The sequence below is a fragment of the Nanorana parkeri genome, unplaced genomic scaffold (genome assembly GCF_000935625.1).
Source record: "Nanorana parkeri isolate BGI_ZX_2015 unplaced genomic scaffold, ASM93562v1 scaffold723, whole genome shotgun sequence".
Taxonomy (NCBI): domain Eukaryota; kingdom Metazoa; phylum Chordata; class Amphibia; order Anura; family Dicroglossidae; genus Nanorana; species Nanorana parkeri.
The window spans coordinates 254,764-276,125 of record NW_017306991.1 but is presented as its reverse complement, the minus strand read 5'-3'; the positions used below and the strand labels follow the sequence as shown (position 1 = coordinate 276,125).

Genomic DNA, 21,362 nt, shown 5'->3' with positions numbered 1-21,362 from the left:
AACCTCATTGGAATGCAAAGGTGATTGAGAGCATTAATTTTAGAGCTATTATTTGCTGTTAACTCTATTTAAAGCATCACCTATGTGAAATTTAGAGTACTGGAGTTGTTTGCCATTTCATTGGCACACACAATTGTGAGGCTTAACATGTTTGTTTATTTACTCAACACAACCTCATTGTTTATATTTTACCAAACAATTGGGTAATATATTGTGCTTATGTGCACTAAAATTCAATGTGGGCTTGATAAGCAGTTCAACAAAATATTAGTTTAAGTGTCCCTTCATTTTTGTCCAAACCATTTTTTATTATTTAAAATATTATGTTGAATCAAAAAGCAAAGTCTAACTTTTATTGAATTTGTAATAAACAGTGATAAATGACAATTACTGTGGTCAATTTAAAGTCATCTTAGAGAACATTGTGGGTTCTTCTTCATTTGTTGAAGTATATCAACAGAATTGTCAATATCTGTATCTGTTGTTTTATAAAGGACCCCGTTTCATTAAGAAACAGTCCTGCATGCTTATTTTATTAATCCCGTGCCCTGCCTGGTCCCCGTCAAGTCAGTTCATGAGATCCTCAAAAACCACACAACATACTTCAAAACCCATGGCAACACTTTAGCAAATGGATGTGCAAGCCCCTTAGATGCCAGTATAATGTTTACAATAAAAATAATTAACCAAAAAAAAATTTGGTACACAGGCATGTCAGTTAAGTACTTTTTGTAATGGCAAACTATTAATAAGGTACAAAATAAAACATACACTAAAGTGAGTTTTGTGGAGAAAATTGTTAGGCTGCCTGAAAATTGTAAAGCAGTGGTTTAGTGTTGTCAGCCTGCTATTACTGGCAGGATGTGCAAAAAAAGATTTGGGGTTTACATTCACTTTAAGGAAAAATGAATGTCTTGAATTAATATCTATATGTAATAAAGAAATAGGGTATACATTTCTTTATTAACCGGCACATGGATGGTTTATAAAAAAACATCCAAAATATAAACTGTTTTTTATTCAGATTAGGTGTTTTTGTAACAACAAAGGGTTGATAGAGTGTTTGAAAATAATTAATGCCAGGATTACGGTATTTTACCATTTTGCTTTAGAAACATGCTTTTAGATTTGTACTATTCGCTAGAGAGAACTGGATGTGATGAGATGTCATTTGTCTTTTTGCTGTTTATTATTAGGATAGTCATGGTATTGAGCCACAAACCTATGGACGCATTGCCTCTTATTATTATCTGAAACACCAGACCGTTCGCATGTTCAGGGACCGACTGAAAGCAGATTGCACAGTTGAAGATCTTCTTTCTGTACTGACGGTAAGAAGTTCATTTTTTTCATGTTTATATAGATGATAGCACCTAATCATTTGCTTGATTTTTTATGCTAAAGGCATCTTTTTTTTACTTTCTCTTCTCCCATTATTTAATTCACATTTTGCATACATTAGGTGTAACATTAAATGTCTATTACTCCTGGATTATCTTTTGTTCTTAACACATTGTATGCTTTTGCTCTTTGTCTTTCTCATGTAAAATACCTTGAATTCCAGGTATGCATTTTATTTTACTTTTTTGTATTGCTTCATTAATATACACTGAGTGGCCAGATTATTATGACCACCCCATCAGTACTTTGTTGGGCCACAAGATGACTCCATGAGATGACTTCGTTGGGCCGCCTCGTGACTCCACGAAATGTTGAAAGGTGATGCGAGGAATCTGACACTGCACTGTTGCCCTTCTGTTGTCTTGTACCAGTCTTACCACTCTCTGTTCTGCCCTAACATTGACTAGTCGCTGACGACCACAATTCGCACGTTCAGACCCTGATTTTCGGCTGACAGTCCAGTCTTTAAACACTTTAACAACAGCTGCTCTTGAACATTTAATGAATTCTGCTGTTTTGCTGATACTCGCTCCATGGCTAGGAGCGCCAACAATCATCCCACGTTCGAAGGCTGTTAAATCGCGTTGTTTCCCCATATCTTCAGAAAAAAATCACTTCTACTGTCGTGGTAAACAACCTGCTTCCCTATTTATAATGGTCTGGCCCTCTAGCAACTTCAGCGTGAAATTATAGCTAATTTGCCTACAAACGTCAGGTGGTCATAATAATCTGGCCACTCAGTGTATACAAGGCATTCTCTGATTGGACAAGAGGCATGACATCATCCTGCTGCCCCTCGCCCTATCAGAGAACGCCTTGTGTTTAATGATAAAATAGTAGACATTCTCTTAATGGCCACTGTGCCAAGCGACCTGTTGGGTTTTCATAGCAGAGGGGAAGATGCTCAGCACAGCGACATACTGGACCCCGAAGAGCACTGTAAAGCATTTTAGTAGCTCTATCAGGTATGAAATATGCATACTTACTTTAGGCCAAGCTGGAGCAATGTAAATATACATATAAAATTATACCTGGAGTTTAGCTTTAAGTCTTTTTACTCCTTGTGAATCCACTGCTTGTGAATATGTTCACAATAAGCTTTATGTTTCAAATAAGTATCAATAGAAAAGTAGTAGCAACAACATAAATATGTATAGAAAACATTCTTGCTTTATCAAAACACCCAGCGGACATAAATAGGAAAATGTAATTTTGAAAAAGCAATAAATATGAAGGCAACAAATTAGGCCCCCAGCACTTCAAGCCAATGAAATAGGCTACCTGCCAAAAACTGTTGAAAACAGACAATTTAAATGAACTTGATGTCAATGGGTTTCCCTTATAACTGATGTGATGTCAGCAGCATGATATAGGGGTAGGTCTCCAAAACAGTAATGTATCTCAGCTGTTGCTTTCTTCTTTATTATATGCTATTTTGTTGCGCAATTAAGTTGATGTGTATATATCTGCTATTCAATCAAGATCTCAATTTTGCTTTCTTTACTGGCCTTTATATTTTGAGGTCAATTTATCACCAAGTATAGGCACACCTTCATTGCTTAAAATAATATAATGCATGTTTCATTAATAAATTCATTTTAGTCTGCAGGATCCTCTTAACTGTTGTAAAAAGGAAACAATATACCTCTGATTCACTTATTATCTACAGCTATGGTAGTACACGGTACTTGTACAGTCATCTATATTTTGTAATTTACTTTCTGCCAACTGACATGATAAATGTACTTCCAACTCTAAAAGATAAAGTTTCTTGTGATAATCCTGCCAAAAGGGTAATTGCAAATGACTTTGTCCTTTGGGTTTATTACGAATAATTGTGCTTATAATTTTAAATGTTCCCTTATTTCCTGCTTGAAATTTTTCTACATTTTTTTTTTTATCATGATAAATAACTGATTCAATTAAAACTTTAGTTCCACTATAGTAGCTGTAATTTTTAGCAATATATGTTATTTTAGCAAGTTAATCTTAATGGCAGAATTAAAGTGTATGTCTGGGCAAAATAAAAAACATATTTAGTGTTTGCAGGAAGATTTGTTTATTTTAGAAGAGACCTACTATGTCTCTTCTGCAATAAAATATTCTTACCTTCCAGCATGCATACTTCTTTAGATGATACACTGAGCTGTGAATGTGCAGCTCAATGTACAGTCTTGGAATTTCTTGGTGGCAGGATGAATTAACTCTTGTGTTCATGCGCATGCAGAAGTTATGTCATCCTTGGTTGCCTACTCATGATGGCTGAAGATGCCAAACCTGAAAAAAGTGCAACAAAATCTGCGCAGGGAAGTAGCTTGTGGACATTCCATTGCTGGAGGAGAGTATACAGGTTTTAGTTCCACTTTAAAGAAGAACTCCGGGCACAAATTTTCTTAACGCATGCAGTGGGGTTACCCCTACTCTGCAAGGGTTAAGTGCTTGTTTTTGTGTAGGGACAAAAATAACAAAGTGATACTCAGCTGAACCTCGTTGCTGGCTGGCTGTTTGACCGGTCTATCCAGCCTCTCCTCCCCTTCACTCCAGCAGTCTAAGGACCTGTGAGTTATCACATTCTATACAGTGCTTGGACGGGAGGACACCGAGGGACATTCCATCGCTTGAGCGGAGGACGAGATGGGGTCTAGGAGCCAGCCGTCTGCAAGGTTCAGTTGAGTATATCTTTGGTATTTGTATACCTAGACAAAAACAAGCACTGAACCCTTGCAATAAGAAAATGTGTGCCTGGAGTTCTACTTTAAGAACAATTCAAGTATAGAAAACTACCTGGTGATCAGAAATCTAGTGAGCTCCTCCTATTCTCCTATTTCACCTGACAACTCTGCTTCTGCTGTACTGAAAACTCAAGTAGTGTTATCCTAGCTGGACTACAATACCCCCCTTATGTTATGGAGATGAAGAAAGGGGGTGTGTTCTGTAATCTAGCAGGGAGGAACTACAGCACTACTTGGGATTTTAGTGCAGCATATGCCGTGTTGTCCACTCAGACTGGAAGTTAGGAATACACTCGATTTCTGGCAAATCAACAGGTGTTTTTCTGTACTTGTAGCATTTTAAAAGGGAAAAAAACACGGGGAAATGTTCAATTATTGCATGTACTGTGTGCTTCTTTTTTTTTTGGGTGGGGGGGGGTTTGCAGATGTACGCTTCAAATGTGCAGTGCAGAGCAAATTTTGCAGTTGCTTAGTTTTTTGTGGTTTTGGTCAGCTGACTTTTCCCTAGCTTGGTAGATCTGGAAGACCACTAACCATACCATTTTTTTCTTTTAAGATTTGAAGTGTGTTTCCACTTTTGTGGTCAAATTTAAGAATACTCCACCTTTGTCAAGTGTTCCCATTCACACAGCATACCTAAAAAGGATTTTAAAAATATATATTTTACCTTTTAGATGTTTTTTTGGTGAAGGCCTTTGTGCAGATTCTAGGCTACTCTGAGCAGTTTGAAAGTGAAAGTAGTGAGACAGACTGAAGAACAGACTGAGCTTCTTCCCATTAACATAAAAGTTCAACATGTATGAAGTACAACACCGTAGTTTACTATTGATAATTAAATCTGCTAGCACAAGTACAGACAAGATCAATTAGAGTAAACAAACCTTCCCACGCCCCCCTCCTTAACACTACATAGAGGAAAAGCTAGATAGGGTTCTAAAGCAAGTAAAAAGCACTTAAAATGTAAGCATTTTTTTAAGTTATGCAATGTGAATGGGAACATGTAACAAATATAAAGTAGGTGTTATCCCAAATTGGCTGCAAAAGTGGAAATACACTTGAAGTTTAGCTGTAATTAGTAATTACATTCACTTTCGAGGTGTCCCCATTAAAGGTGTAAATTGTAAGATTTTATCAGTCTGATTCTTGTAAAATAAATGATGCAGCATTTTGGAGACCTTTTTTTTCCCAGGATTTTTTTTTTTTTGCTGTGTGAATTAATGAGCTTCCTAATTAAGGCAATTGCTTCACACTTCCATTGTCAGCTAGTATCATTGCATCTGTCTGGTGCTAATGTCTTTTCTCTACTTATGGAAGCATTTAACAGTTTTGGCAACAGGGAATGACATGCCATGGGGTAAATAGGCTAATTAGCTTTAAGTGAAATTGTCAAGGGAGAATGATACAAAAAGTAAAAGCAAGATGCTGTGAATATACAAAAAGATAACAGCATAATGTTGAAAATTCCTGTATTCAAAATGATTTCTCTAATAAATGGTAAAAGACTGTGTTTTGCACGTTCGTCTCTTTCTCCTTCTTAGTTGGACAAGCCACCAGCAGGCTGATCTGTTAGCTTGACCTCCCTGCTCTTCCATCTGCTGTGAAGTCATTTCAGTGCACCTTTACTGCTAGACAAGCATTGGAGGATGGGCACACTGCTATAAAACATACAGAGCTGCTCATACTAACTCTACATGCATACAGCTCAATCTAAGCAACACATAATGATACTAATAGTAGTTCTACAGTTTGATATAATGTGATGATTGTATATCAGTAATAGTTTTAGAATATTAATGTATGTTCCCCTCATTACACTGTATGTTGGCTGTTCAGATTTGTTGAACAGATATACTCAATACTTGTAATAATGTTCTACAGCAGTTCCACACAGCCAGCAAAAGCAATGATATGTTACTACTAGCAGGAGGATACTCTGTCTGAACCAGTGTAATCTTTTGGAACCAGGTTTGGGCTGTTCTCTACATAGCTTTTAGTACAAATTGCAGGGTCTCGTTCTATGATTCTAAACAGACTTAAAAGGGTTAAGAAAGAATTGGAAAAATGGAGAACATTCTTCTTTTTTCCAAACCTAGGTTTAGTTCACACAAGCATTAAAAGGGGGCCCAGATATATGCTTCTGAATCCCTAACATCAATGTGCCATTTATGTTAGGTTTTGAGTTGATTGGAAACATATACACAGTTATTTAATAAATTGTTCACCTTTTTTTGTGCTTAGGGCAATGTTGCCTGCTGCCCTAAATTGTAAATGGCTCCCCCTCTCTTTCTGTTCAGGTAAAAGATGACATGGCAGCTGCCATGGAGACTGACACCATAAATGCTTGGTGCACTGAGCACTGCAATAGTCTCTATAAGGATGTTTCTGGTGGGGAAACCAGATGCTAATGATGAATGTGAGGATGGAAAGTCATGCAATCCAACAGTTAGGCCATTTCCCTTGAGTCAGGGTGAATGCAAAATGATTAAATTTTAAAGTGACACTAAACTTAGGAGTTACATTTTAAAAAATGCATTTAAGTACCTTAACTATTAGCAAAAAAATTAGCTTATTTGTGTATCACTCGGCTGTAGATCCTTAAATCATCTCTGAATTGGTGCTGACACTGTCCTTCCTTCTGGAGGGTGGCTACTTTTGTTTCCCATGGTTCCTGTGTGTGTTGTAAATTATCCACCACCACCCCAAGCTCACTCCTGTGATAGACTGCAATTTCAATACAAATTAGTAAACTAAACATGAGATTGTAGTCCATCATATGAGTGATCTTGGAGTGGTGACTACTTTACAACACACAGAGACCATGGGGAACATGGTCCCAGTGTTAAAGCATAATGAAATATTAATGGAGAATTATGAGGCAATTGATTTTTACTGAGCCTCATAATCTGAGCCGACCTGTGACAATGAAACTGTCACAAGTCGGCTCAGTAGATCCGGAAGTGAGCGAACACATACCATCGCTCGCTCACTTCTCGATCTATGCCTGCAGAGAGCCATGACTGTCACGGCTCCCTGCACGGATTCCCCCTCCCCTGTCCGATCCTCCAGCGCTGACTGGCGGAACGGACGGGGGAGGGGCGGGCACAGCTGGCTCTGCCTCTGGATAGGCCGAGCCAGCTGTCAATCCCGCAGCTGTGTGGATCCAGACAGTATTGTCGCAATCCGTCCCGGCTGCGGAGTCTCAGAATACTGCGAGCTGTAGCTCGCGGTATACTGAGCTTTGGGTCATGGGAGAACGCTAGTATGTGTTCTCCCGTAACCCTTAGGAGAACTATGGGGAAAAGCCCTGACCCCATAGTTCTCATTTAATCATTAATAAAGATATGAAAAGTTTACTAAGACAGGTCAGATACAGTATAATGTATAGTGGTTCTGCAAAGATCACTACAGTTTTTCCACATAGATTCATGCACACCCAGCAGATCATAGTTTGAAAAAACGTTTTGACGGTTACCCTTTTTTTTATTTTAATGCTTAAAATTTAATGCCATACTGCTGTATTTTGCTTAATATATATGCACTAGGTCCACCAAACTTATCATACATTTGAAAACATAATAAATGGTACAGATCTTTAAGGTGAACCTGTGCTTTACCCCTGAGTAAGGCAAAACAAAAGGTTCACTGAACTTTCCCTTTAACCAGCAGCACATACTTAGCTTTTCTTTGCTAAGCCACTAGGACCTGAGAATGAAAGCCCTGTGTAAGCTGCAAGGTGCCACTTGGAGTCTACTCAGGGTCATGTAACAGTACTAATTTTCTGAGTGAACAATTACTAAGCACAATTACTATTTATTGGAGAAAGGTGAGTAAGACACACTCTAAAAAAACAGGTATTTCTTCTAGCTCTTTGCAGCCTAAGAAAACAGGTGGAGTGATGGGAAATTATGAATAAGCTGCTAGGAAGTTAAGTGGAAATGCACACTAGGTAAATTAATCCAAAAGTGCTTGCAAGTGCATTGGTTGAAGCTAGAAGTAACTTTTGCATAAAAAGTGTTAAGCAGATAAAATGTTTTTGATCAACTATGTTTATGGCCATATTAGTAATAATGCCTGGTCTAGTGCCTAGCAACAAAACACTACTAGTAACTATTAATGTAGCCATTACAGGAAGTGTTTGATTCAGGTAAAATATCAAATTAACCTGTGCCCAGATCAAGCACACTAAAGTATTTATATATACTGAACAAGCAGGAAAAAAAACACTTTAAAACAATCCCTCATTCATCCCTGTATATATAAACATTTTGGAGAAAATGTTCAGTTTTCACAACACAGGCACTGAAATCTTAGTTTTCTAATATGAAGAGCAAATCTTGGCAGCTTGCCACCCTTTCATTGTAAACAACCAGCAGGTGTTTATATGCTATTATAAAGGGACTGAAACGCAACTTTCTAGTCTTTACTATGATCTTTAAGTATCTTTGGAAACACTTAACTGCACAGTGTAGGTCAGGGATGTGAATCTCTTTCACTGCTTGTTAAGAGTATGTAAAACAAATTTAATGTCCATAGTCTGGGTACAGGTGCATTTAAGGTTGGCTATTGATACCAATGTAGTAAGTAATTGAATTACATACAGCTACAATATCCGGCTTTTACAGAAACATGATAGACAAAATGCCTGTTAAACTACCCTTAATTGATCAGTGGTGCTTGCTATCCTTATGGCCATGGGAAGCATCAGAATCCACCAGCCAAACATAACTCTGAGACAAATAATCAACCAGACTGGATTCTTTCATCTCACAATTTATTCTTATACCTAGGTAATTGTGGCTCACTTTCAAAGAACGAAAATGGAGAGAGCAGTTCAATAGTCTGTTTCGATTGTCAGTTAAGGCCTATTGATAGGCTTAGCCTGGGTCAGTCTTGCCTTGCTACAACAGATACTGCAGCCTCTAACTTTTATCCTGACAGGTGTGTGCCCCAGTTAAAACCATACGCACATACCAGTAAATCAAATGATCTGTTGTAATTTTGACAACATAGGAGTCATAAACAAGTCCTTTGCTGAGCAGCTTCCCCTCTGCTCAGAAAACGCAGGGGGTTGCTCACTTGGCACAGTGTCCAATCACCTAGTATTTTTTTATCAATGAATACAGTGTGATTTGATGACGGGCAGGTTATGACATCGCCATCCCTCATGCAATCAGAGCATGTGCTTATACACTGATAAAAATATAATATAATAGGTGTTCTTTAAGAGACCGCTGTGCTGAGTGACTGACCCTCTGTGTTTTCACAACATAAGGGAAGCCGCTCAGCACAGGACCAGAAAGATTGTGGCCAGCACTGTAGGTGCTCTAGCTGCTTCACTGCTGTACACGATCCCCAGTGGCTTATTAGATATGACAACTGTATACTTACATTGGGTCAAACTGGACCAAAATAAGTATGCAGAATACTGCATACCAGGAGTTCAGCTTTACTGATAATTCTAATAATAAATGATCCTAGTTGTAGGCAAAATCCTCTAGTTTATTATTAAGTATTACAATTGGGGTAAAAATTTGTAATGGTAACACAGTGGTAATTAAACCTTTGATCAGAACTGGATAGCACTGTAACAAGCAGGATACATCACAGCAGATAATAAGTGTTGCTGGGTCTCGGTGGTCTCCATATTTCATGTGTGATCCTTTCCTCTCTTGTGCCAGTACAGGCTCATTTTTGCTAGTGTTGAAAAATAAATTCTAGTGTACTACCAGCAAGATGAAAGGCCATACAGGGTTATTTATTTTGGTGAAACCATGCAAAATAGAAATCAGTTTTGAAGGAGCTGAAATTTCCCTTTTTGTTAATGTGTTCCAAAGCAAATGGTCGAATAAAAGTACAAAACAAGATTTTGCATTGTTTACGAAGCATGGGAAAGTCTGTTTTATGTTTTGCCATTGTGTTGATCTATTTTAGGAAGAATGTTTTGGATGTTATTGCCTCTGTTATATAAATATGACTTTAACTCCGAAGATGCTGTTAAATACTACAGCTAATCATTTCTTAATGCAAATTAACATTGGAACATGATTCATTGCATAGCCCTTTCTTTTGATTAATGTGTTTTGACAACAGAAGCCAGAGAATCACATTTCCTCAGCATGAAAAACAATGAGCTTTATCTTAAATGAACCCAAATTTTCTTGAACCTGGCTCACAGAGTACGATGCATTATTTTGTGGTTATGTGTTTTTTTGCCATTTCCTCAGTTAATTTCTAACAATTAGCAAAATGTTTCTGTGTGTAAACAATTTGTGGCTCTGAGAATCCTCAGTATCTATTTCTGCTATTTTTATAGTTTATCTAGTCACCATCATGTATTTGTTAAATTGATGCAATCTATTTTTTGCTTGTGCTTTCACTAGTCCTAATACCCAAATTATCATGCAGAAGAAGTACAATCCTGGCCTGTAATATTGCCTAGTCACCACTAGAGGGCAATTCTTCCTTCCTTGAAGCTTGTCATATATTGTTATAATAATCTGAGATATTAGTATTAGCTCATACACATGAGAAATGTGCCTGTTCACCCCCACTAAGTGATTTGGTTAGCTGCAATGTTTAACTTGAATTTTCTTCATGGATTTAAATGTTATTTTTTTTAAATAGAGACTTGGGGAGAAGTGTAGATTTGATCTTACTTTTATACTCAAGCAGTTACAAATGTATGGTATTTTTAACTGACGTATTTTAATTTTTCTCTGTAACTTCTTTGAACACCAAGGGCAGTTAAAGCGTGGTGTAGTGTATATAATTGTTAAGGTCACCTTCTTAGAAGCCAAGTAAATGTATACACAGAGCTACTAGGCTGTTTATTCACTATGTAGTCACGACATAACAAGGACAAGAGCTATTGTGTGCCATGTACACTGTGCTAGTGACTGCACTGTGTTTTTACATGCACTCAAATTTTTAACACTCTTGTAAATGGGGACTGCTTAATGGGTGCAAATCCAAGAGCTTTTATTGCCAACTTTACCATAAATGGGTATGATGCCTGTTGTAATTACTCATTGTTAACTGTGCTTTTGGAAGAGCACATTATCACTTCCTTGTTAACTCCTATACAACCTGACAATCACACATTGCAAGCTATAATGAGGGTGTGTATGGGCACATAAGAACTGTTTCTTAACTATTTGCCACCTGATGTCTTTATAATGAAAGATGTTTATCAGGGAGCTGGCTTTAGGGCATAACCATTCCATGGTCACTAAATTTAACTTATTCGACAAGTGGAATGAAAGTTGGGAAGGGCTTAAAGTAGTAATAAACTTCGATTTGTTATTTCAATAAAGAACCCAGATAAAACAAATATAGATTTCCCATCAAAGTATTTCTTTACATTTTTGCCCAATCACTTACAATCAACATGTTTTTAAACAGTTGGCTCCAACTCTCTTAGCTCTGCTTCCCTGAAATTCCTGTCTAGTACAAGATCACAAGAGACCGCACAGTCTGCAGCAGTTGTCCTTCTACTATCATGGAGAAGGAATGAAGGAGGAGCAAGGAGCAGGGCATTGGCTTGCCTTGCAGCACCTGTGTGTGTCTGTGTCCAGCTTAGTAACACACACACAAGAGTGGCTCCATAAGACCCTGCAAGAAAAAGGAGCCACCCTGAAACAGGACATCAGGGCCAGTGCCAGGGGGGAGTAGCTGATTCTACAGGAAACTAAAACATTTAAACATCAAGAAGCAGCGTCCATTGTAATTGATTAAATCAGCATTTGAGGTTCTAACCTTTCCCCACTTTTTCTGGGATGTGTCATAAAGTCTTTAGCCATCTGCTGCAAATCAGGGGGGACATGGACATTAACATATATATGTGAAAAAAATTTACTTATTCAAAAATAGTGCTTAATTCTGTGTTGTTTCATTATCATGTAATGGTTGACTGTACATGTTTAACATTGTATGCTGATTAGTGTTAAAAAAACTTACAAGAATAAAATGTGTAGTCTGAAATTAATATTATCCTTGACAGCTCCACTGAGTAATTTGCAACACACTAAAGTAGGATTCCTGAGGTATAAATAGAGGTTTTCTTGTCAAGATCTGTAAGATAGCATGATTTAGGATGACCATAAAATGCAAATCCCAGTTAAGCCAAGGATGAGCGAACATTAATGTGAGATAAAGAAGAAAGATGTATAAAACTATTCTTACCAAGAAAGTCACTGAAATGAATGCTAGAGACATTTCCGTAAAAAGCAAAAATGTATGTAAAAGCTCAAGTGGAACTGCAGGCAAACACCTAAACACACAGTTTACTATTTTACCTGTCAAAGTCTTGTTGGCTAACCAACAGCACAGTGGCTTAGTGGTTAGCACTTCTGCCTTGCACTGGTGTCCGCAAGGAGTTAGCATGTTCTCCCTGTGCTTGTGTGGGTTTCCTCCAGGCACTCCAGTCTCCTCCCTCACTCCAAATACATACTGGTAGGTAGGTTAATTAGCTTCAGTCACAATCAGCCCTAGTATGTATGTATGTATGTGCATGTGAGATAGGGACCTTAGATTGTAAGCTCCTAGAGAGCAGGGACTGATGTGAATGTGCAACTATGTAAAAGTGCTGCATAAATTGACAGTGCTATATAAATACCTGTAATAAATAACCAGTCTTGTGATATGCCCACCTCTGCTAGTCCGGATGATCACTCTTCTGCTTACTGATTTCCTGTGGGTCAACGTTACTACTCATTGGACAGGGGGTGTGATGCTGATTAGTTGTCCGTTGGTTAAGCTGGAGATGGAGAAGTGGTGTAGAGCGCTACAAAGTTTAAAGTTTATGTGTAGCTTGTCATTTTAGTTTTGCATGGACTACAGATGGGATAAAACCTCTGACAGGTTATTAATGTATTTATTTTTTGCTGCCTGTATCTTATTGGTCTAATAGACCCTCTGATGTCTCCATAAAGACACTAATGCTATTACATAGGTGGCGTGTTAGCCCTCCTTGATATTGGAATAAGGTTAAGTGAAAAAGTAAAAAAAAACATGAGAATATAATATAAATCATGTATAAACAACAAAAGATTGAAAAGTACCCTTGCCGTCCCGTGCACACAGATGCATGTGTAGAGTGCGCATGTAAACATTGATTGCAACATGCATATTTGGTATCTCTGTGCACTATCCTGAAATGCTGTAAAAGCATTTACACTGTTGCCTATTCTTAATTTTGGGTACCGTAATTTATCACCATTTGACATGTTTGGTATCTATTTCTTTAACAATATCTCATCTTTTATTTCATACAAACAAATTTAGAATTATTTTGTATTTGTGTGTGCTAAAATTAATTCTAGTGCACTTTTGTTACTGTAAATATAGATTTGATAAACAAATATCATGTAACATTCAGAAAATGTGTTATTGTTTAGGGAGTTTTATGTAATTTTCTAGCCAAAAATGAATATTTTAACATTTCTTAAAGTTTTGTTTAGCAATATATAAACATGATCAACTTTAATGTAACCAAAATGTCACTGTGTGTTAACTCTTTTATGACCGGGAGTATTTTATGACTTTGTGAGTAGCTCAACTGGTCAGGAGGCTTTAACATGGCCACCATGACGTAGACAATGACCTAAAAAAAGTTCCTTAAGTAACAATACAGCTTGATTGCAAGTGGTTTTATCTGAAGGTATCTGTGTTAGTAATATAATATATTCTTTTGTTAAATGACAGAAGGCTAAGCTTAATTTCAATTTGAAGATAAGTTGTGGCCTGGCCTTTTGCTGCTGGCATCTAGGGTCCATGGATATGTCTCAGGGGAGAGGAAACCGTAGGGTTCAATATTGAGTTGGCCCACCCTTTACAGCTATAACAGCTTCAACTCTTCTGGGAAGGCTGTCCAAAAGGTTTCGGATTGTGTCTATGGGAATGTTTGACCATTCTTCCAGAAGCACATTTGTGAGGTCAAGTCCTTTCATTATTCAATCACCACTGCATGTCTAAAACTTTGTTTTTTTGGCTACGGCTAGGGAGCTCGGGTCTATCATAAGTGACTCTAAAGTTCTTGAATCTCTCGAGCTTTTCCCTGCAGCCCTGTGCTACTGCATGGATGGCCTGGCAAATACTCTCTGCCAGGTGTCTAGGATGAGCCTTCTGTTCACATGCGACAGATTCTTTTGCTCAAGTGTTGCTCTGTGGAGCTCCCTTGCCAGAAATACTTGGAGTGCCTTTCCCTGAAATATTCCCTTTTGGCGAATCCTTGAATACTCACATCCTGGAAGTCATGGCTGGGAAGAGTACCTTCTTCCCTCAGAAGAAGTGGTCCTAAACTCCAGTAGCAAAGTCTTCTGCTCCCTCCCTTAAGAAAAGTTTATTTCATCCTTCACAAGCCTCAATTTGCATGCACAAGCAGGGAATGCAATTTGGTTGCAAGGCCTGGTCCCCCAAGCCCAGTAAGTCCAGTAATAAGCCCCCTTCAGAATTAAGATTCTCTCATCTTTGGAGACCCTATCATTAGAGAAGAATTTTCAGGGTCATCCAACCAGGATTCAGTCAGACATCGCCATAGCTGTGGCTTACATCAACCATAAAGGAGTAACGAGAAGCCGTGTGGACAAGAGGCAGATCTAATTCTGGCTTGGGCTTTTAGGTGGAACTTCATGTTCCAGCCCTGTCCATTGTGCACATTCCAGACATGGAGAATTCACAGGCGGACTATCTCAGTCATCAGCAGCTGCACCCCGGGATATAGTCCCTTTACCTGATGTGTTTCAAGCCCTTTGTTGCTGGTAGGAGACACTGGATGTGGATTTGGGTGTGTCTAGATTCAACAACAAACTGGACAGGTTTTTTTGCCAGGACCAGGGATCCCTGACCCCTAGCGATGGATGCCTTCATGATTTGGTGGGATCAGTTTAGCCCGAACTATGCCTTCCCCCCTTTTCTTGGTTGCTCCTTGATGCTGTGTTACCTGCTTGTCTGGTGGACTATTTTAAACATCCCAGTGGTTCAATATTTTTACTTTTGTATCTTGTGATATATACGATCAAGAAAACAGGGTTTTTGTTTTACATGCAAAATCAATTTTTTGGATTACATCACAGGAAACAGGACCATCCCCTCTGTATTCTGTGATCAACTCTGTTCTGCTTGCTACAAAACTGAGGCAGGCTCGGAGTAGGAGGGGTTATGCAGGGCTGTCCTGCAGCTTTGATTGATATTTCTGTGTCCAATCACCTGAAGGAAGCTGTATAAAAAAATGGTTAAGGAATTTAACTCCCTATGTTCTGTGATATACTCCAAGAAATGTATTTTAAAGGGAGGATAAAACTCTTGTTATTCCAGTTCTCAAATACAGAGAATAGCAGGTTTTCCATTCTCACTTGTTTTGGAAGCCATTGGAACATATCAGGTTTATTTTGAACCTGTAACATTTAAGTTCTTGGATTTTAAATACATTTTCCTTTCAAAGAAATAGCCTTTTTCTGAGAGTCCTTGTGGTCAACACAGACCTTAAAATTTATTAAAATATTCATGCCTATTCTTGTTAGCAAAAGTTAGGTTTGCTATGTGGACAAAAAGAAGAATAGGTAGTAGGGATGTTCAGATACCAAGTACCGTACTTGGTACAAGTACATGTACAGATACTTTTCCAGCTCCAAGACTAGACTAGAGAAAAATTCAAAAGTTAGGAGGCAGCTGTCATTTTTAAGGAGCATACAGGACTCCTGGGATTTCTGCATCCGTGTTTTATTGTATGATATTTTGTTTTTATAAATATATATAAGGATGCACCAATACCATTTTTTCAAGTACTAATACTGATACTTTTCCGAGTACTTACAGATACCAGTACTGATACATTTTTGTTTATTGTCATGTGACAGTTTTCTAAAACAATACAGACTAGTGATTTCAGGACAGTGGTGGAGCCCCAGAGCTAGGTCCTAGCTGCAACCCTGATAGTGAAAATGCCAAGTATCGGCACTGGTATTTGAACATCCCTAATTGGTAGTTTCATGCTTTTCCCTTTGGTCCTACTTCAGAACCTCAGTTTTGTTTTTTTATGTTATACTCATTTATGGAGCCTTTGTAGGACCCTTTGTCCTACAAAGGCTTTTGAAGGACTATTTGTCCTATTTCTTCAAGCACACAGATCTGTCCCTTATAGATATGGCTCACAAGATCTCATCATAGTCAAACACATGGGTGCTACAGCTCTTCCCTTCATTCAGTTGCCCCTGCATATGAGTCTAGAACTTTGATTTTCTGGCTCCAGAAACTAAACCAGCATCTAGAGGCTGATGCTCCAAGTGATCAGATCCTGGAGGCTCAGCTTCTTGTGGCCAACACAGTGGCACATGTGGCAGAAGTTTCTGTGGAAGCTGTTAGAGCACAATAGCTCATTTCAACTCTGACTGAAGACCTGGGAAGGTGACCGAGGATGCAAGTCTTGTTAATGTTCTGTCCCCCTCTAAAGTAATTTTTTGTTTGGTTTAGAATAAAACTCATAAGGATACGAAGGCCCCTGGGAGGAAATGCCTAAAATAAATTTTCACAACTTAGAACAAAAGCTTAGATCCAGAGTGGCTGGCTGTCCCTTGGTTCATTTTCTGATAAGGTTATCACATGGAATGCTCTTTTCTACCCCCAAAGATGTTTTCTTCATGTTTGGTACTCTCTGACCTAAAAAAGGGTTATACAGATTTTATGCCAAGAAAAAAAACATTTCAGTTCTGAACTCCTCTCCACAGATCTCCCCAAAATGTATTATATCCCTCTGGGGATTCATGAACTCCTTAAATCTAACTGTTCCACAGTCCCAGTTTCATTTCAGAGACCTACAGTTTCATTGAAACTTTGGGTCAAATTACAGAGGTCCCTGGATCATAAACGACTGGTCCCAATAGATTCTAAATAGGATTTCCTGATGCTTGTGGTATCTGACCCTTCAGAAAGACATCTTTGGTACCAGTATTCCACTTAAAGATCATCACAGATGACATTTGTGTATTAGGGACATGTTGCAGTCCAAACACATTGCAAGGCATTTGGAATCAAAAAGATGTTTTATGTCTCCAAATTTTTGAGAACCTAAGGCTATAAGACAAATCCGATATTTTTTTCTCCTCTCTTCAGAAAAAGGACATGCACATTTTTCAGTATTTAGATACATTTTCTACATCAGCAAACATTTAGGTTCCTCAACTTCAGGTAATTTGAATGTTTTGTTGAATTATCTTACAGATTTTTTTTAAGCTAGAGTCAAAGGAGCTGAGCATTGCAAAGTAGTCCAATTACCATTTGCAAAATTACCAAGGTCAGTCAGTGTGCTTACGTAAAAGTGCTATTGCAATGGACACCTTTGCCTTACAGTTCATCTTGGTATATGCCTTCCTTCCTCTGTCCTTCACTGCTAAAGATTGGTGAAAAAAAGCTGCCTGGTGTCAAGTCTCTCCAAAGGTCCTTGTATGCATACTTTTAGTTTCTAGTGATAGTTCCACCCATAAGCTTCTCTAGTTATTCTGTACTCTTAATCTAGGGTCTAATTTGATCTCCTCTTCCTTAGATACTCCTTTTAGTTAGATCACCGTAGACATTTCATGGCAGTCTCCTGATTCAGCTGTTTTTAGCTGCTCTGTTTGATGATCTAATGTTACAATTACCTGCAGTTGCTAATGTGAGGTACATTAGATTGTACAATCGTTTCCAGTTGCCACCCCCCAACCCCAATATGCTCTTCTGAGGTACAATTCCAAGTCCTCCTACACTACGTGATCATTTAGGGACATGCTGGACAGCCCCTTTATCTGAAGAATTGTGCTTGACAATGCAACCTCCCTCTTTTGTCTATGATCTAAATAGTAACTTGCAAGGTTTACCTTCTGGTCCAAATAAACCATTCCTTTACCAATTCTGTTCCTTCTCTTCTGTGTTTTCTTGTATAAAATGTAAACATGAATTACCATTTGTACCCAGAGAGTTTGAGTATCCACTTCAACACTATAACTTTATCTAAATGTCCCGATAGATACTCTAATTCAACAGTGTGAATTGGTGGGGGAAGAGTGGTGACAGCAGGGGTGAATGGGCCAGGGGAAGAATGGTGAACGCAGGGTGGATGGGCCAGGGGAAGAATGGTGACAGCAGGGGTGGCTGGGCAGAGGGAAGTGTGGTGAAAGCAGAGGAACAGGGTTAAGTGGTGAGAGCAGGGTTGGATGTGCAGCAGAGTTTTAAGGGCTTGTTCACACGTTGTCTGGACCAAATCTGCAAACGTTGTGCAGTGCATGTTTTTGCATTTTTCACACATTCCGGTGCGTTTTTTAAACTTAAAATGGGCTATCAGGTTCAGTCCAGTGCATGTGCAACCATTTTTTATGTGTTTAAATGCGGTTTTTGGGGGTGTCCCAGACCAGAAAAAATAGTCCATGGAGAATTTTTTCCCCTGCACCGGAACGGACTGCACTGGCGTGTACAGAGCCCAGAAGTACTATCGGAATACATTGGGATGCATTTCATCTGCTGACAAAAACATTCTGGTCCGGGCATGGTGTGAACAAGCCCTTAGGGAGGGAGCCCAGGCTGGCTGGGGGTTGCCAGAGTAGTGATGGTGCAAGGTGGAGTGGTAAGAGGGCGGGGGGACTGCAGGGTGGGAGCAGGTGGAGGATATACTTCCCGAACTTCTGTCTACAATCACTTTTTCCTATTCTTGTCCCTCTCCTCTTTCATGATAGCTGAAGTGTGGGAGGGGGACAGAAATAAGAAGTGTTGGCAGGTGTTCTGTGCATGCACCCCCCTGCTCTTACAAAACACCTGAACATGCATGGCCCGCCTCAACTGTGGCACAAATGTGATCCCCGATATGGCTGTGAGATTCTGCACAGTAAAGACCAAGCTTTGCTGCCTCTACCTCACCCGTGTGAGATCCCACGCATGTGGGATAGTGACCCTATCTAATCTATATTGCCACTGCCATGTATCTGTAGGATCTTGCCACTGTGTTGTGATATATGAGAAATATGGCAGCGAGATCCTGTGTAGTAGCAGCTGTACAAACCAGTCACTGCAGCGATACAGACCAGTACTATGCATATACAAGATCTCACTAGCCTTGGAGGAGTGACAGCGCATCCTGTACGTCCACTCCTTAGAGGGCAATACACATGCGTAGGGATATAGTAAGACTACTGTTCATGCGTGGAACTATGTAAGTGTCCTCCTGTGTCTCTCTAAACTCATATTAATGATGCGTGACATGCCATGTTGCTAGGAGACTTATGGAACCCTGTCAGTACCCTGACACCATCTTGCAGAAGTCCAGGGTCTAAGTTGTTTTTAAAAAAATTCCCTTACTAAGATATTTTAATATTTTTATTTTTACGAAACAGACATTATTTGGCTCTAACCAACCAAGCTAATGCTTATTAGTATAAGCATTCGATCTCAATTCCAACATGAAACTAAGGGGGAAAATAAAACTCAATTTTACTTCCTGTATTTTTCTTTTAATATAACTATAGGATATTAATTAAGAAACATAAGGTTGGCATGAAAGATTAGAATTGCATTAGCTCAATCCCTGTGGTAGGAAAGCTTTGTGCCCATTTTTTCAGCTGAATTGGCACATACTGCAGTTGTTCTTGGATGCCACTGTGTATAATTGCAAGCATGCTGCAGTTGTTTCTGTATTAATATAGACCTAGTATAGTGTCAGAGAAGCACTCTTTTGTAATGTTCCATTTTTAAATTACCACCACCTGATGCTTCCCAGCTCAGGTTTTTTGCTGCATGAAAATGCATTTCAAGTAGAAATCCCATTCTTTCCTACATAGCTTGTTCAAATCTATGCTCTGCAGTTTATTGGGAAATGGAAACTATAGGTGCCCAATAACATTTATGGGTGTGTTACCATGCTTATTGCATGCACAGGGAAAAGTGTGAATCCCCCACTCTTGCATATCAGTTATTTGCTATATCCCTAATCTACAGTAATGCTTTTTGTTTTGAAACTATCACTAGTCAAATGGTAAAGTGTTTTTTTTTCTCTTTTTGCTTTTAGAAGATCTAGAAAAGTATAGATACCTCGGCTTATATTCGGGACGGCTTATACTCGAGTATATACGGTAATACTACCAAAAGATAGCCTTGTTTGTCTCCCCAGAACTCTATCACTTTGGTATCATAAATAATAACTATGTTGTTTGTTGAATCAGTAAACCCGTAGCTGGAATGTAAAAGCTGCACTGGTCCATAAGGGTCATACAAGTATGTGAGCTGAAGTAGTTAACATGACCCTGATATACTAGAGTATTAACGATGGTTTGTGACTACAACTTGTAATATCATTACAAGTTTGTGTATAATATAGACTTATATATTACTTTTCCCTCATCTGTCGTGTAGAGCAGATGGATGCTTAACTGAATGCTAATCCAAAACTGGATTGGTTTCAGCAACCCCTACATTTCTAGGTTAGAGTGGCTTTTCTGTCGGACTTAGAGGGCAGCTAGAGAGGGATATCATTATTCATTAGGGTCCCAGTGGGAGCGCTGCCAGCAGAGATTAATTTTTTCTGTTATGCTTGTAAAACAAGCTCAGGTGGAGTCTGTAATCCTCAGGGCACGGGTGGCAGATCAAGGAAGAAGCTACAAAGCTAGTTAATTTTCTGATTCCACAGGAAACAGAATCTCAGTTAGATATATAAAAACATGATTGCAAATCTAAGTAGCTAAAATCCAAATGGGATCACCGAAAACATCTGGCACCAAAAATCTTCTTTTAAAAAGTACTTGAAAGTTTCTGCACACGCCAAATGACTAGCAATTGAAATGCTTTACTTGGTACAGAAAGGAGTACACATTTCTGTCACTTGAAAGTACATTTATAGTATTTTCAGTGTAAAGATTTTATACATTTTAAATGTTAGCTTCTCTTCATTTGCTAATAGGTTGTCACATTTTGTTATCAATTTATTTAGAATATATAAGTAGATTGCTACAGTGATCATTGTTAGGACACCATTTATGAGATTACCTGCTTACAATTCACCAATGTTTTATAACTGTGATGCCACCTGCCTAATGGTAAACCATGGGCATCATCTGGATAAGTAAAGTAAAACAGCAAGAAAAAGAATATTAATATTCACAAAGCATTATTTATTTTAGTGCAACCCTACAAAAATAAGCTGGTAACGAATGATGAGGGACGTTTCAGGGGCTATCCTTCCCCCTTTATTAGTGTGATACTATACACATTAGT

At 38.6% G+C, this 21,362-nt stretch overlaps 1 protein-coding gene across 1 annotated transcript in view; it reads left to right on the top strand.

The window, feature by feature from the left end:
- The window catches only part of ASCC3 (activating signal cointegrator 1 complex subunit 3), a 560,609-nt gene that overhangs the window by 490,427 nt on the left and 48,820 nt on the right, over positions 1-21,362 (top strand). Inside the window, exon 36 of the mRNA XM_018564087.1 lies at positions 1,197-1,331. Within this exon, the coding sequence (XP_018419589.1) occupies positions 1,197-1,331 (135 nt within the window). The remainder of the gene's footprint in view (positions 1-1,196; positions 1,332-21,362) is intronic.